This window comes from Nelumbo nucifera, chromosome 5 (genome assembly GCF_055504915.1).
Source record: "Nelumbo nucifera cultivar China Antique chromosome 5, China Antique-T2T, whole genome shotgun sequence".
Taxonomy (NCBI): Eukaryota; Viridiplantae; Streptophyta; class Magnoliopsida; order Proteales; family Nelumbonaceae; genus Nelumbo; species Nelumbo nucifera.
In genome coordinates, this window is record NC_142653.1 from 7,848,181 (window position 1) to 7,865,750 (window position 17,570).

The window sequence follows — 17,570 nt, forward strand, 5'->3', positions numbered from 1 at the left end:
CCCAACCTACCTGTAGGGTTCGGCCATCCATATGATGGATCTCTCATCCCTTCAAAAATGACAGGTCCGTCGACTACTTTTCCTCACTGCCGATCGTCTCTAGTGGACATGCAACTAGGTGCACTGCTACCTGGTAGATATGTTCGAATGAGAGGAGATGGAGGTATAACCGTTGCATAGGGGTATTTTAGGCATTACAAGAAAACATTAGAGGCTGGTTTGTCCCATTTTTTGGACAAGTACTTCTTCAAGAAATGCTAAAAAAAAGTAAACTTCAGGTCACTTCTTTTAACGAAAAGTACTTTTTTCCCACTTTTTTATTAAACACATAAAACCTTAATATATAATCCCAACTCTTAAAAGAAATACTTATTAAAAAAGTAATTATTGTAAGTATTCTCAAAGAAAGGCTGAAAAATGTGTAAAATTGCAAATGGCCAAACGAAAGGCACTCCATATAGACTGTCAAAATTCATCATACACACAGATGCATGGGTTATTTTAATAAAAAAACTGCCAAAGCAACAACCGATTTTATTATACCAACTAACGCTCAAGATTTCATTTGTGCAGAAGGATGAAACATGTGAAGCAAGCGGAAGCCAAGAAACTGAAAATTGAACCATAATAGAAAGCCTAAATAAAGCATCTCAACTAAAGCTTATGATATTTTATTGAAGTCGTATGTTTGTGGACTGCGTAAAAAAGTAGTGATCATCAGACACGCCCATGTAGAATGAACTGAACAACTGCTCTTACGTCAACCTTTTAATATAATAGAATTAATCGAAGTCATCATCTATGTGCTAACGTGATTAGATTTATACATCAGCTAGCCTGTAATGATTGTATATGTAATCAAAAGTTCAAAACTTTATCATGACTTTATATCGAATGAATGACGAATCCTACATACATTTAGCATTTTAGCCATTGGGAGTTGAGACTAAATGAGATGAGATGATGTTTTCTTGCACCGGTTTCAAGTTTATTTATATAAAAGGCCATTTTAGAGTTCACTCCTCTTCATGATTATTTTATTGGTTTAATTGTGCATATGCTGTTCCATGCAGCAAAAGACATGCATGAACAAATGATATATTGATTAAAGTTTCTTAAATATTAAAATATGTTTTTAACGTGATTAATTGATCTCTCAATTTAACATACAGCCAATATACAATCAATCTTAATGAATACACTACACTGTAATTTAACTCGGCCTCTAATAATAGTGTAATACAAATAGGCGATTATTGATTTAAAGAAAAAATTATTATCTTTTCATACCCAATCTTTTAAACCCTAAATCCTAAAATTAAGAAATAAAAGATTGAAAGAGGAGTGCTGCATTAAATTCATGTCCCCCATCAATCATCATCTAAAGTAGAACCATCACATGTGTCATGTCTGTTGCGCTGGAGGCTTGCTATTTATACCAAATATCTCCCCCTACCTTTTAATGGTTTACAACACAAAAGGATTCTTAGGTGGATGTTGCTGCCGCTGCCCATGCTTCCACGCATCCATCGACGGTAGTATGTGGGGCCTTCTTTGTCTTCTTGCATTAAATAGCCCTTTGGGCCCTTGTTTACAATTGCCATCACGATGTGATCTTGTTGACATTTCTTTTTCCTGCACAATTAATTTTTGTTTAAGAGGGAGGAGTGATGATTTGATGGCATGAGAAGTGAGAACCCTTTTATTGACTTTGAAAATTCAACCAAAAAAGAAGATTTTTATTGTATTTTATTTCTTTGTTTGTTTTTACATGCTTTTTAGTTATTTAATCAACATTCTCAAAAGGAATATCTTTTGTAAATAAGGTTCAAAGTATCAACACGTATATTATTTTGGAACCCCTATATCGAGGGTCTGACCAATTCAAAGGGTGGAAAAGTCTTAATCAGTCTTTCTGAACCGGTTCCACTGTATCCATTTTCTCGATACACCGTATTAAGTACATCGATATTTTGAACCTTATTTATAAATATATATACATTTGTTTGCTAATTTTCGTTGAATATTAATATTATTAACATTTAATAATATACTTGCTGCAGCAAAATTAAGGAATATCAGAGTATTTAAGTTTTAACCCTGACCTTTATAGTCATGAGACTAGCCACTGAGGTCCCGTGCAGCGTTCGATTGGATAGTTGAATAAACTTACAAATGCAAACAATAATATACAAAAGGCGACAATAAGACATATAAATTCATTAAAAAGTATTTTATATTACATTAAAAATAGCAAACAGCACAAATTTGTATTGAGGAACTTTCTACTTAACTGTTCACAGTATTGGCACCATTCAATTACCTATCTTCACTTCAAGAATAGTTTAATCTTTTATTGCTTTGACATAAAGATATATCAAAATGTTAAAAAATTATATTAATATTCATAAGGGTAAATTTATTAAACTATCCTTACAGTTAATTGATTAACTCCGTCTGACTAAGTGTAAAATGTCCGTTATACCTCTATGCGAAATTACATTTTTATCCTTTTTAACTTAAATCAATCTCTCTCAGACATGTTACAAATACAAAACAGCGGAGTTCTGGCGGAAGTCGACTCCGGCCGACGACGAATGGCGCTGGAACGTCCCAGATCTACAGATGGGTGTGACGGAAGAAGAAGAAAATAGGAGAAATCTTCTCTTTTTTAGTCCCAGATCTACAGATCTGGGAAGGGGACGGAGGAAGAAGAAATCTGATGCATAGCGACTGCTGAGTCCGCATTTATGCTTGAAATCTGATGTTGCTGAGCACCTATTCCATGACTATCACGGTTATTATTGTTTGGGTGCTTTGCATCTCCCAAAGGACCCAACTCGTTCACTATCCCTTGTCTGTTCTCGTACCACTCATTCGCTGCCGATGCCGCCACAGTGGGCGGTGGTCGCAGCAGTCGGTAATTGGACGCGATCTTATCTATTCAATAAAATAAACAAAATAAGTAAGAAACATATCAAACAAAACACATATAAAGATCTAAATTTGAAAAAACAAAGGAAGAAAGCATGGGGACGAACCTGCAAATGAACATCGTGGAGGGAATCTGGGCCGACAACTAAAAAAGCCGCTTGAAGCTTTTCTTTGAGGCCACCGCACAAACAGCAACCTGGTTTGGGTTAGAGAACGAGCTTCCTTGAGGGAGATCGATTCCGGCCGACGACGAACGGCGCTGGAACCACCATGACAGTAGCCGTGGCTACCACGTCGGGCTCTTCTTTACTATATTCCTCAGATTTCTTCTTCTTGTTGCCGTTGTTGGTGTTATTATTGTTGATTCCTTCATCAATCAATGAAATCTCTTGCATTTTCGAATTCGCCACTCAAATTTGCCGGAATCTCGCCGGAACCTGCAACTTCACCAACATTTTCCCGGGGACTTCTAACTGAAATGAGCTTTCTGGCAAGATCCCAAAGAAGCTCTCCGGATTGTAGGGACTATCGGTCCAGAGTAAAGGGATGAGGGTAGTATTGGATTTTAAAATTTTTAAGTTACATAGTGTCATGTGTATACGGAAAATAGTCACTTGACACTATGCTAGTGTTATGGTTAAGTCCAAATAATATTCTCCTTTCTCCTTTTCAATCAAATTATGCCATCCCACCATGCCAGTTGGATTCCACCTTCTCCACACAGAAAGAGAGAGAAAATGATCAAAGAAGAAAAGCAGAAAGTAAAGTGAGAAAAAGAAGGCAATCATGTCAATTTGCCCCTACATTATTTGGTTTCACAGGAGGTATCAAATTAAAACAAAGACGGAGCAAGCATCAGGCGCACCTTTTTTTTTTCCATCCAAATAAAAAAGCAAAAATATTTCATTATAAAACTGCTTTTCTTTTTATTCTTTCTTCCTCCATTTCTTAAAAGGAAAAAAAACGAAAACAACAATTCATACAATTAAGGAGCAACTTCTAACACTATTTATTGGGTCACAAAATGGTCGGTCCGATCGATCATACTTTGTTACTCTTCCTCTACCCGATCCATCCAAAAATGCTCTTTCCTCAATTGAAAGCCGCGCAGTCGCGTCTGATGTTCCCATTGCCTCTGGTCTTGACACCAACCCGACCCAGCTTGTTAATGGCTGTGACAAAAGCTTGTTGAAAGGCGGCCGAGTTACTGGCCCAGGCATTCACCGTGGGCCTGGACCTAGGGTCCGAGAAGAGGACCTGATCCGAGGTAAATAGTCCCTTGCCTTGTTGAAGGTTCTTGTAGTAGACGTTGTCGAAGATCCTGGGAGTGTTTGGATCCATATTGATGGCTATCCTTGGGTCCACATTCCTGGGGCACATTGCTTGCAGCTGTGAAGCGTACGCCCTATTAAGTGTAGGGTCCACCACGCTCCGTGCACTGAAGTTGTATATCCTGTTTGCGAACTTACCACAATGAGAAAAGCCCAGTGTGTGCGCCGCTGCGACAAAAATACCAACAACCTTAGTCGTTACTCGTTAGTAATACTAGTTTTCCGATCACCTGACTATAAAATACATTCCAACAGTCTACCAACATAATTGGACACTGCACATGTCAAGAGATAAATCGGAATTTATTCCTCCTACAGCGCGTTAAAACATGCTGTGAGATGGGTGTGACGCGGGCTCCATAAGGAATAGATCCTGACTCGTTAGAGATGGTCTCACTATGCGGTGGTAGATATAGTTGGTAGGGGTTGGAATGTGTTCTCTTGGCAGGAAAATCCCAACTGGCCCACTATTCCACCACATCAAAAAGCAATAAAGGAAAAGAATTGTTAACATTACACTGTTATTGCTTTTATTAAAGTTAAACCCCGTTCTGAACTAATCAGCACTTAGAAGGAGTGGAGTTGACCAATGACGTAAACTAGTTTAGTACTCTGGCCTTTGGTCTTGGATTCAAATAAGCCCCCCACAATACATTCCCGCCATGTATTGGGCACATCCCGATGATAATATTCAGAATGGTGATATAATCATGGAGAGATGCTATCAATACATGGCGTGAATGTGCTGTAGGGGCTGATTTTAGTCTCTCTGGTTTTAATTTTCTCATTTAAGGTGTGTTTAGTTCGTAGTTGGAATTGGAATCGGCATCGAAGGGTCCGTTTGGTTTATAGGAATAGGGGTTTGGAATCGGAATAGAAATGGACTATTCCGATTCCAACTGTTTGGTTAGGCGGAATAGGAATCCCATTCCCATTCTTGCTCCTGCTCCTCACTTGAGAATGAAATCCCATTTTTGCTTATTTTAATTTTTATATTCATTCCTGTCTGAATCAAACAAATTATGAGAATTGACCATTTTAATTCCAATTCTGATTATAAGTCAAACGGCTTCAAAATCTTAAAAAATCAGAATCAGAATAGTCCATTTCCATAGTCTGTTTGATTCAAACAGAAATAAAAATGAAGATTAAAATAAGCACGAATAAAATTTAATTTTCAAAGGATGAGCAGGGAATAACATTTCCTCAAATGGGAAATGCCATTCCAGCAGGAACGAGGAATAGGATTATGATTCCGCTAACCAAACAATTAGAATCGGAATAACCCATTCCAAACCTCTATTCCCGCAAATCAAACGGAGCTTTAGAAAGGAATTTTGACAATTCCATAATTACTTTTATGGTTCGACAAGACAATCTGACTTGTTGAATTGATTAAAGCATGCAACGTGGTATTGGGTTGCACGGTCCTGTCGTTTTCAATATTTATTTACCTGAGAGAGCGATCATGTCCGTCTGAGTCAGGCCATGGGAAGCAAACAGGGAGCTCAGCTGATTAAGATTGAATGTCGGTTGTGGCAGCTTCCCGGTCACACTACTGGCGGTTGAGCTCAGGCCGTCGAATCTTCCCAATTCCACTGCGTAAGAAGGTCCACCCGACTGCGTGGCAGCGTGGGCGTAATTAATCAATTCAATCATCAATATTATACTCCAAAACATGAAAACACACACCTTTTCATCTCATCTCGGATGGCGATGGATTGAAGAGAGGAGGAAATCAAAAGGAAATTTGAAATTAAAAAAAAAAAAGTAGGTACCAGAGCAATGACATCACGGGTGGCCATGGTAAGGATGTCTGCGCAGGACACCTTATTCCTGCAACTAGGAACAGCGTCCACGGCTGCCTTGGCCTTGATTACGGTGTCGAACCCGTCTCCGGCCAGCGACAGATTATCTGGGTGGTCCTTCTCTGCTTTGTTGTTTGGTGTAGACGCGATTATAACCGAAGCATCACAACCCTATAAATAATGATCAAGGTTAGAGATAATTAATCATCAGTAATATAAACGACTAAATTGAACCATGAAATTTCATTCTTCTGACCTGAACAAAGCAATCGTGAAAGAAGAGACGCAGAGTCGCAGGGACGGTGACAAAAGTCTGTTGAAACTTCTGCCTTACTACGTTTCTTACGATGTTTTCCACATTGGGGCAGATATTGGCATAGTAGTTCCGTCTAAGTTGTGCTGATCCCATTTGGGGGAACAGGCACAGGTTAAGCACGAGTGCCCATACGACCACTCGAGCATTGAATTTGAAGCCTGCCATCGTCCACTCAATCAATTCGAACAATCAAGCAAATGTCTCTGTAAGCTAAAGAGGAAAGAAGAGACAGACAGAGAGGAGTGAGTTGCTTTGATAGGTCGAAGAAGGAATATATATAGAGAGAGGAAATGGATCATGCGCCAGTTGGCTGGAATCTTTTTTACAGCCATGAAAGTTGATTTTGAGGAGGGCATTTAACTCGTGGACTTCGAAGTTTGAAGGCGGCATCGACGACGGCTTCAGTTCATGGCCGCCCCCTTATTCTCTCTCTCTCTCTCTCTCTCTCTCTTTCTCTACCTGCTCTCGTCGTATACGATCGTTGATTCCAGAATATGCTACTAGCGCTGGTAAATGTCGGGTCGGATCGATTCCTCTTGTTCTTGGACAACAATAACCTGAATCTAATCCAGTTTAAAATTGGTCGTTGATCATAGCTCGGGCTAAGTACCATATACACACAAGTACGTATACCTGATACTGAGCCCGACCGAACCGAATTGAAGCCGGGTTGCGAGAATAGTTAATTACTTGTCACCTGGTTCCGGAGAGAAAGAGAGAGAGGGAGAAGAGGAAGAAAAGAACAAGATAAGGGACGCAACTTCCTGTGGGCTTCAGAAACCCAGATCGAATATTACTCAAAAATGTAATAAATGTAAAAGAAACACGACGTGCGTTACGTCCAGGCTAAATTATATATATATATATATATATATATATAGTCCAGACAAATATCTTTAAAAATTCGGAAAAGTATGGATTTGTACAATGCAAATTTGTGATTTACACTCCAGGATTATAAACATTCGAATGGACCGATAGGTACACTCCATTCACGGCCGTCCGTGAATCAGTATATTAATTCCGAGCTGACACCTACTCCAATCGTACATTAAACCTATAAATTCTGACACGGGGCATATCGGTCATTCTCTCAAAAAATTTAAATGTGGGCATCCAAATTTAAACTGTACAGTAACATTGAGGAGTCGCCCCACTGATTGAGCCGTGGTGGTGGGACCAAGAGGAAATCAACGTCGTGGATTAAAGTCCGAATGAACGAAACGAGTCAGCAGCAGGACCATCTATAGTTGTGATCCACTAGAGTTAGCATAAGTAATTTTGAGAAAGAAAGCGAGCGCTAACGTCAAGAACAGTTTGGATTCATATATAATCAATGCGAAGAAGACAGGTTATAGGTTTCGCCTTTCAGTCACAGCCAGACAAGACTTAAGAGACGAAAGTCGTCGTGTTGTGGTCCAGATGCAGCTTTAGTTTTTGAATTATTAGCTAACTATTGAATTATGTACGTAATACGCCATTTCAATCCCTTTGATGATCATTGTTGTTTTCAACTTGAACCCATGGCTTCCGATTTTGTAATTATTGAGATTTAATGGAGATGGATTCGCTAGCTAATCGATCCATATATAATGTATACTGGGAGTACTGTGGGGTTGAATAATGCATGATCCCCTCAAGCCTCAAGTTCTATATAATATATATCATTGATGGTGCCAAAATAGAAAAAGCTACAAAGTTAGGAGTTGAATTTCTTTGGTTTGAAGCAACGAATGAATGATACATATAACATAGATAAATATCCAAATCCAAAACGAAACGATTGTGGACATTTTTACTAGCTACTTGCCTAAGGTTTTTTTTTGAGCATATAATACAGCTATTAGCTTCTGTCGTGACGTCTGATTTTCAAACATTGCCTTATTCGCCACATATGGCCTGACGTGACAATCCAAACGGTGAAAATGTGTGGCCCCCTGTTGTTATCTATGCACTCATCCGCTCTCTTCCTCGGATTAATCTGAAAATTAAAATGGCTACTCTCTCTCTCTCTCACTCAAATTAATTTTTATGTGGGGTTAGATTTGGTGGCGGGAAGTGGATAAGTGAGAGGCAAATTAAAGGTTATGGACCAACTAGGCCATATACCTGCTACTACTTGCTACTTTATAAAAGGGAAAATAAAAAATGTAGGGACGTGGGGGAAATAGTTGCACCAAACCACCAATGATCTGCTCCCAACATGCTCTTTCAATTTTAATACTATATATTTGTATAGTTGAAGAATACTTACTATACAAATTTTAGAATGATCCAAATATGTGGACCCACTTCCCATTGCCACTTGTTAAGAAATTAATGCATCAAAATGTACAACTGCGTAGTTGTTAATCGAATCAAATCTCAGATCCTCAATTCTTTGGCTTTTTCGTCGTCCCAAATTGATTGATAAAGAAGGGAGAGGGAGAGAGATTCTCTGTATTCTTTTGAAAAGTAAAAGCCTTCCTTTTCTTAAATTAATTAGGACCTATCGTATGTTATTGATTAACTGTTTTACCTGCTCTGCTCTGTTAACCAAAAGAAACAATCTTTTTACCTTGGCCTCCCCCCCACACACAGATTCTTTTTTTTTCTGAGAAAAAATTGCATAAGGCCATCATTCTAAAGTATTTATCATACTTAAATGAGAAATCGACCGACCATATCCGATTAAAGATCAGTTTCACTTTAAGCCGTAGGGATGCCACACCACACATCCATCAGGGGCGGCCTGATAACAATTAATTAGACCAGGAAGCTTCATCACCCCGGTTCCAAAGCATTGATTAATTCATACACAGCGCAGGAACTACCCCGTGTTTCCTTCTTATGTACAGCAATAGCTTAGCTGTATAGGAATAGAATGATGAGTAAAGGAATGTTATATAGGTAGAGCTGAAGGCTGAAGCATCTGATCGTGTACAGGATCAACAAGATGGAGAAGGTACTTTACTTAATTATACTTTTTGCTCAACTTTACTCACTGAAATGCTTGTGTCTTCTATAATTCTGCATTATAATAATAATAATAATAATAATAATAATAATAATAATAATAATAATAATAATAATAATAATAATAATAATAGTAGTCTACGCTCCAGTAAGATATACAAGCTAAACCCTATATTTCTATTATATTTGTTTGAGCATTAAAAATCTAACCAACTCTTTTGTCCTCTATATACTAAGCACGTGGCCGGTGGCCACCCATCTGGGGGCTTTGCCTCACTCATCACTAACACAATTGACTGTATTAAATCATGGATAAACTTTGCCGAATTGGTGAGTCACATATGTTGGTTGTATTTCAAATTTTCAAATCAAGAAAAAGGTAAGATTAGAATTTAAGATTAAAATCTTAAAATAATGTGCTTAATTAAACTGTGATCATGATGTAAACTATATCCACATGCGGATTGCTCTCAACCGGCCAACAGAATAAATATTTGACCAAGTTTCACCGCATTGGATCTCGTGAAAGCGCCTTTAACAAAGTGACTCCCACACTCCTGGTCCCAGCTTGCTTGCCTGTCTTTTTCCTACTAATTTTGAACCCCTGTCCCATGCATTCCCTCTTCTTATATATTAGGATAAATTACAATTTACAAATAATTACCTTGTACTTTGAAGGTAGTTGAAACATTTTAATGCTCTGAAGTCTCAACTTTTAGAAATATATACTTGAGTTCAACTCTAATTACAATGAGGGCAAAGTTATAAAAATACTATGTTTAGATTTTCTTTTTCTTAATAACCTTTTATTTCACTCTTTTTTTTTTCTATATGAAACTATTTTTATATTTCTTTTAAACAAAGAATAAAGCATTTGAATGGAATAAAGAAAATAGTAAAAAGAAGTGTGAATCTAAATATGAACATTTTTGTAATTTTACGCTCATTGTAAGGTTAGTTTTAGCGGTATTAGACTCAAGTATATATTTCTAAAACTTCAAATTACTAAAATGTGGTAGTTGAAAGTTCAGGCCATTAGGTGTCACTACTCCTAAGATGAAGCTTGGGCTGTAAAACTAATAATAAGGTCCTACGCCAATAATAAAATATCTGGGTCTATACTTTCACAGTGGGACTCATGAATTTATTACTGGTATGGAATCTTATTATTGGTTCCATAACCCATTGAACAACTAAAGAGCAGAATTCTTATAATTATCTTATATATTAAAGGGTTAATAACATATAAGAGCAACTTTTTGCCTTTAATATCAATAAAAAATACCACTTTTATATAATAATTAAAACGGGGTATTTTTTTTTTTGGGAAAATATCAAACAAGGGTAATGTCACTGTTGGACCTCTGTGTAAGTCCTTCAGCGATGGCCTACCAACCTACCCTCTAATTGGGTGCTTGATTTCCTTCTACAAGAATCGTTATTGTCTCTTGGACTGGTACATGAACCTCCTCACGGAATCCCTGATGCAAACAATCGTGGTATGCCATTTCGGTGCAAGATGGACAGTTGTCATGGCGAACCCTTCATCGACATCTGAGAGACTTGCTCGGCTGCAGACCAGTCGTTATTACATTCCTGGTCCGGTTGAGAGGTCGTCACTAGACTTAGACAAAAGCGGCAATCGTGGTACCCTCTAATTGGGTGCTTGTTTTGGAGATTTTATTACATACAAAAGCGGCAAGATGGATGAATGTTAACAGAGAAGCCACCCAAATACAGAAAAGGAAGACGAATGCCTTTATTTGATATTTTTCAAAAAAAAAAAAAGGATATCTCATTTCGGTGATTATATTAAAATATTATTTTTATTGGGGTAAAATACAAAAGCCTCCCTTGAAGTTTCTGACAATCATAAAAACCTTCCTCATAGTTTTATTGTAGCAAAAACCTCCCTTCTTTTTTTGAAAAATTCGACAAATACCTCCCTTCCGTCAATGACCAAGAGGAAAAACGTTAAAGTGATGATCAATTTTTCCAAAGTACTTATTATACCCTTTTACGAATTAATATGCTCTATTTTTACTAAAATACCCTGTCTTAGCAATTTCATAATCCAAACACTGTTCATCTTATTCCTCTTGACACAATCGCGGTGCACTTCCCCCTTCAGCCTTCTCTCTTCATTAAGTTTCCTCTCTCTCTCCACCAACACGAAATAACACTATTCATCGTTCCCCTATCCTTGACTAAAACACACAACGACGGCAATTGAATTCATTCTCCACCTCCGGCCATCCTTTCTCCTCTCATTTTCATTATCTCTCTCTCTCTCTTAATTAATCTCTTCCCTTCCTCCTCATCCCCCATCGCCTTCTATCACTGCAAACACCCCCTTGGTTACCTCGATTACCAATTTCATCTATTTGAATAGCGGTAGTGGCTGATTTACTATGACCACCTCATACCACTACTGCAACTATGGTCCCCATTTTCTCAATTATTCCACCTCTTTGCTTCTACCAATCAATCCTCTGTTTTTCATCCGTCGACTAGGTCTGAATCTCTAGACTCCCTCTTACCTTTTTCTTTCATTATCTTTACATTTCTTTTTATTTTCATCTCCCCCTCTTTAGCATTTCTTTTTCTTTTATTTTATTCCCATGCCTCTCCACCATGCTTCCTCCTGTAATGAACGAGAAATTAGAGTGCAGTTCCTGTTGCTGAACGAAATTCTTAGTATCATCATTGGACGGGTACCGGGAATCGGTAAACATCAACATCGGATGTGTTAATGGACCAGACAATTAAGCCGTAAGCATCGGTAAGCACCATTTTCCCATCCCTATGCAGCGAAACTTTGGATCGATGACCATTGACGGGTCTGTCTCGGTTGGCCATCCATACACCATTAAGTTGGTATACCAGATTGAGAAGTTGTATGGTTTGTGTCCGACCACCGGGTAGAATCCATAGATGAACCATTTGTTAGGGGAAATAAGAGCGTTTGAAGCAAAATCTTTGACTGATAGAGAGGAACATCTGTTCAAATAACTCTTTGGGGTTGAAAATGCAAAAGAAGAGTAAAGAAGAAGACATTGAACAGAAAAAAGGGATGATTGGACAACAAGGAATTGGGTGTCTCATGTAGGAGAAAATATAAATTGATCTTAGAATTCGTCTGAAATATTTTTGGAAAATTTGGGGTTCCGCCTTGATTTCTGGTCTCTATGGACATCGAGTTAACGCTTTTATCAAGGACACTCCAATTTTCAACGATAATAACGTAAAGGCCATGAGTGAGAGAGAACATAAGGAATAGTCATCGGCTAATAGTCGCAAGAGGCTCATCTCTTTTTCTCTTCAAGGTTCATTGAATTCATTTTCATTGGAAGCGATCAGTGTTCGGCGGAACCTGTAGTTTGCTAGGAATGTTAATCAAACTTCACCGAAATTGGCTATTACCGTCAATTTCTTAAAGCCACATGTGTATCTGGAGGTAGTTCCGGCAGTTCGTGACAGAAAACTTTTACAATTGCAGATCTTCGCAAGTTCTGGAGGCACTTCCGACAATTCGTGACAGAAAACTCTTATAATTGTACATCTTCACAAGTTCTGGAGGTAGTTCCAGCTAACAGAGAATGTTTAGAGTCGGTGAAGGCTAAGCTAGAGGATGACGTCCTTACAATCTCCTTGTCCAAGCTGTCCCTGCACCAGATCAAGGGCCCCAGAGTGGTCGGAATCGACGGTAGTGATGGGGAGCAAGAAAAGCTGAGTGAGGCCAGCACTAGTCGTGCCAAAAGACATGAAATATATAAACTAATTTAAAAGGGTAAAATGGGTATTTAAAAACATTTGATGCATGGGTTTAACGTTTTCTGTTTGGATTAATGATGGAAGGGAGATGTTTGTTGAATTTGTTTAAAAATACAAGGGAAGGTTTTGTTAAAGTAAAAATATAGGGGAGGTTTTTATGATTGCTCAGAAACTTGTGGATAGGTTTTTGAATTTTACCCTTTTTATTGATATTAAGGGCAAAAGACGTTTAGAAACTGGATGGACAAATGTTATCAGAGAAGCCACTCAAATAAAGAGGAGAAAGACGAATGCCCTTATTTAATATTTTAAAAAAAAGATATCTCATTTCGATTATTATATAAAAAATAATATTTTTATTGATATTAACGGCAAAAAATTGTCATAAAAATACTGAACTATTAAGATCCTTCTTTTTGAAACTATTCTTTTTCTTTTTGTTGGGTAGAACGCTGAAACTATTCATGGCCTATGAAAAGAAATATTTTAGTTCAATTATGTACTTGCATTCTCTCCAATGGCTATACATGACTTGCATTCAGTTATTTCAGTTCAAATAACTCATTTCAAATCTAATGGCAATACATGACTTAATGGCTGCAGTCCTCCAAGGGCAACGAGCAGATTGTGTATGTATTTGGTAGCCAAATCAGTAGAATAGTGAGTAATGCTAAACCATTGAGAGAAGCGTTAAAATAAAGATTCTTCTAACAGTAGGTGTACACATAAATCAAGGCCAGTTTTTGAAAGTATCTATCCGTACAGATCAAAATGATGAGTTAAACATTGATTTGACAATTGCGGCATTTTAATAAATGCCTATTATTTGACACCCACAAAACAAAACACACGCTGAATCAATTCCCATCATCTCCATTGTTGTTAAACAAGGGACAACTGAACCAATCCAATGGTCGTCCTTTACTCCCTTCCTCTCCCTTTCTCTCTCTTCCTTTCTATTTCTCCTTCTCCATTCCGCTCCACCCCCAACATCTGTGGTGTTCCAAAACTCCCCTGCTCCAACCACTTTCAACCTTTTAGCTTCGTTAATATCTCTGGCTGTGTCTTCAAGGGAGAGAGAACATGAGGGTTTTTGGTGGAAACATCCCAGACGAAGGGGAGGTGGAAAGGAAAAGTGAATGGCAATGCCGCCAGGATGGTTAGGGAAGACACACTGCAATCAAAAACTTCCAAATGGTGGAAGTGTGCCTAGATCTTTGGATATCCTTTTGTTGCTGGATTTAGCCATTTCTAGGATCTGGGTTTGGGTTTTTGTGGGGACAAACGAAGATGATAGGTTAATGTCCATGCACACAAAAGTTGTAGAGAAAGCGATGAATTTACTACTCTTGTTGTTATTGGAAGCTTTCTCCATGGATTGAGTAGGGTTCATGAGATTTGACGAGGATAAGAGTGTGTTGAAGTGATTGAAGATGCAATCGAAATTGGTGAGGTTGAGGTTGGCGATGGTAATCGGGGTTTGGAGATGGAAGGCTAAAGGGATATTATGTTGGGTATTGCTATTAAAGGGTTCATGTAATTAGTAGACCGGAGGGTTCATAGCATGTGACCACTTCTGGGTAGCTTGGATGAGATGCGTTCCTAACCCTGACATAGGAAATTGTTACTTCAGTGGATTTCATTCGAAACTGATTGTCCTGCTAGAAATTGCAGGAACATCGACCAGAAGCCCAGTGATATTATATAATATCTTTCTATCCGTTTCAATACTACTACAATACCCCCATATTAACCAGCCAAAGAACACGACTATGGCTACCACCAACTATCAGGTTCATTTTATACAAAAATAGACAGCGCAATGGGAAGGCAACCGGCGGGCTTTCCAACCTTGCAGGGCTGGCCCAAGCTTCACAGCGGCTGGACCAAGGATAAAGGCCCATGGACACTTCGGTAAGGGATAAATTCATAAATTTGGCTGGTTGGCCAAGTATGTCCTCTCATATTTCAATCAGGGGTAATATTATATGGACCCGGGTTGCTGGTAGGCCTGTAAACGGTAATCGAAAATCCGAATTTGAATTCGAGATTCGGTTTAATTGAATCGAATTCGGATAATTCAAATCAAATATTTGGTCGAATTTGGATACTATTTTTTAACCAAATAAATTATTGGATCGAATTCGGATATACACTAGTCCGATCGGATAAATATCTAACCATTTATATATATTATATAATATAAAAGTTAAAAAAAAAGAGAAAATGAAAAATAACATTAGTTCGAACTCTTTCATTTTGCCTCTCAAAACCCTAGAAAACCCTAACCCTTCGTCCGTCACTCCCTTCGCCGTCGCCAATTGCTGCCCGAGCAACCACCATCAGTCCATCACTGGCCACCCCCTCATCGTCCAACCAACCACCAGCCTTTCGTTGGAGTTCAAACGCCATTGTCACTCATCTTGTGTCTCGTCTTTCCTCTTAGGCTCAGAGCAACCGGTCTCTCGTCACTCATCGTTGATCTTTCCCCTCATCGTCCGATCAAACACCATATCACCGATGGCATTGCCAGTGATCGCGGTCGAGCACTGGTCACTGGCCATAGCTCAAGCATAGAGCTCAAGATCTCTTTCGCCCAATCGCCTGTTCACCGCTGCTCAAGCTCAAGCAACCCTTGGGCCTCAACCGTCCAGCATCACCAGCTATGTGCAGCAACCCACGACTGTCGATGGGAACCCATCGCATTCACACCACCTGGAATCCATGCTTGTCGTCGTCTCATCCCTCTTTTCTCAAGGTGATTATAGTCTTACAAGTGGGAACCCATCTCATTCGGTCGAATTCGAATTGAATCGAATATTCGTTTCAATAATCGAAATCAAATTCGAATTGATGTATTTGATATCCATCGGATATTGAATCGAATTCGAATATCAGTTGCTATATTCGGTTTCGAATTCAAATCTAACCTGATTCGATTTGAATTCAATCCATTTACAGACGTAGTTGCTGGACCTTGATTAGGGCTAAAGCTTTGGTCTGGCTGTCCGGGGCGCGTCCGGATCTGCTGATCACAATACATGCTGCCCACTTTCACCTAGCCGCACATATAAAACATCGATAATGTTGTGGTCACTGATATTCTCAACGTACGACTGGATGAGCGTCACCGGTAAATGCATTGTGGTCAGCAGATCCGAAATCGTATGGGGCTCCAAACATATCGGGTATCACATTCAGAGAACTGGGGGGTATTACTTAGTTACCAATGCCCCCCATGGTTGAGGTACACTGGCCAAAAAATTGCCATGAAACATCATCAAAACTTCTTTTTCTTTTCCTTTTCGTCTAGATAAGGCAGTTGGATCTGCCAAAACCTTGACCCATGAAATATGTTGGAATTCTTAGATGTTTTTCAGGGAATCAAACTCAACTCATCCCGGACTAGGATGGGCTTGATGTTTTACTACTATGCGTAGCGCGTAATTATAAATAATCCCAAGCCCGGTTTGGTAAGCCAATTGATACAGTAAATTGGGCTTGTATCAGAATAGGCCCCTTATGTATCAAAGTAAAACATTCATATCAAAGCATCTTATTACTAACATGATTCCATACATTGACGTAACTTTGAGCTGCCTTATGAGCAATAAAAACAAAATCTTGAGCCCAATGCGAAGTATATCGGCCCAGCTCACAGGTAAAAATAGGGATCAACTCTGGTGGGCGGCCACATTTAAGCTCAATCCAGACCTAAGGCCTGAGCCCGGGGTCAAGTCCAACCCGTTCGATGTGGATTCGTGCCTGGCCCGGGCTCAGGTTGGTCAATCAGCCTACATTATAGGTGGTGGGTCAGGCTTACTTAGGGCCTAGGCACGGGCCAAACACAACCCCAGCCCAATGCCCTAAAATCTGATCCCAGCCCATGTAAATTGTGGGCTGGATCAGTCCGGCTTGGGGTTAAACCCGTCCAAGCTGCACCCCAGGTGAAAATGTCATCAAAGCCCACACAATACAAACAATATACTGTCGAAATTAGACAATCATCCAGAAAAGATATCATTTGAGCCAAAAATCCTAAGCGTTCAAATAAAAGAATGAAGAAATTCCGAAACCATTATTAGCTTCATTTTTTATAAAGTTGTAAAGTAGGTAAAGAAGATCTATAATCCTCTAGGCCCAACTGAATGACAGTAGGGAAAGATCTATAAAACTGAAGGTGCGTCTATTGATCACAGTGACCTTTCTGTGTTGTTGTTGACCTCATGTACGATGTATTGACGAAAACGACTTTAGTGGCAGCCACTGCAGTTCCTCGATACTGAAAAGAGTTCCTCAAAATTCCACAAGTAGATTCTTGGTTCAGTCAGGATCCAGTTTTAGGGCCAACTTCCATAAGTAAATCTGCTTTTCTGTCACTAACATGGGAGTATTGCAACAGATGGGGGCAGCTGATGGAAATCTGCTGTTCCTTGATAAAGCATTTAGGGC

At 39.0% G+C, this 17,570-nt stretch overlaps 1 protein-coding gene and 1 long non-coding RNA gene across 2 annotated transcripts; both read right to left on the reverse strand.

Annotated features, from left to right (window-relative positions):
* Window positions 1-2,383: 2,383 nt before the first annotated feature.
* Window positions 2,384-3,426, reverse strand: LOC148791214 (uncharacterized). The gene is made up of 2 exons (XR_016076148.1): window positions 3,042-3,426; window positions 2,384-2,940 (listed from the first exon to the last, which is right to left on the reverse strand). It is a non-coding gene; the product is annotated as an uncharacterized LOC148791214 (long non-coding RNA).
* Window positions 3,427-3,701: 275 nt separating this feature from the next.
* On the reverse strand, window positions 3,702-7,221 carry LOC104608049 (peroxidase 73-like). The gene is made up of 4 exons (XM_010273911.3): window positions 6,330-7,221; window positions 6,044-6,244; window positions 5,720-5,885; window positions 3,702-4,433 (listed from the first exon to the last, which is right to left on the reverse strand). Exons 1-4 carry the CDS (start codon window positions 6,552-6,554, stop codon window positions 4,027-4,029), a joined length of 999 nt encoding a protein of 332 aa, XP_010272213.1. The 5' UTR covers window positions 6,555-7,221; the 3' UTR covers window positions 3,702-4,026.
* Window positions 7,222-17,570: the final 10,349 nt, after the last annotated feature.

Excerpts from the sequence above, each read along its gene's own strand:
- LOC104608049 (XM_010273911.3), bottom strand. The coding sequence starts at position 6,554 with ATGGCAGGCTTCAAATTCAATGCTCGAGTGGTCGTATGGGCACTCGTG. Across the intron at positions 6,245-6,329 it reads TTCACGATTGCTTTGTTCAG|GGTTGTGATGCTTCGGTTAT; the intron begins GTCAGAAGAATG and ends CATTATTTATAG. Across the intron at positions 5,886-6,043 it reads CCCGTGATGTCATTGCTCTG|TCGGGTGGACCTTCTTACGC; the intron begins GTACCTACTTTT and ends GCTGCCACGCAG.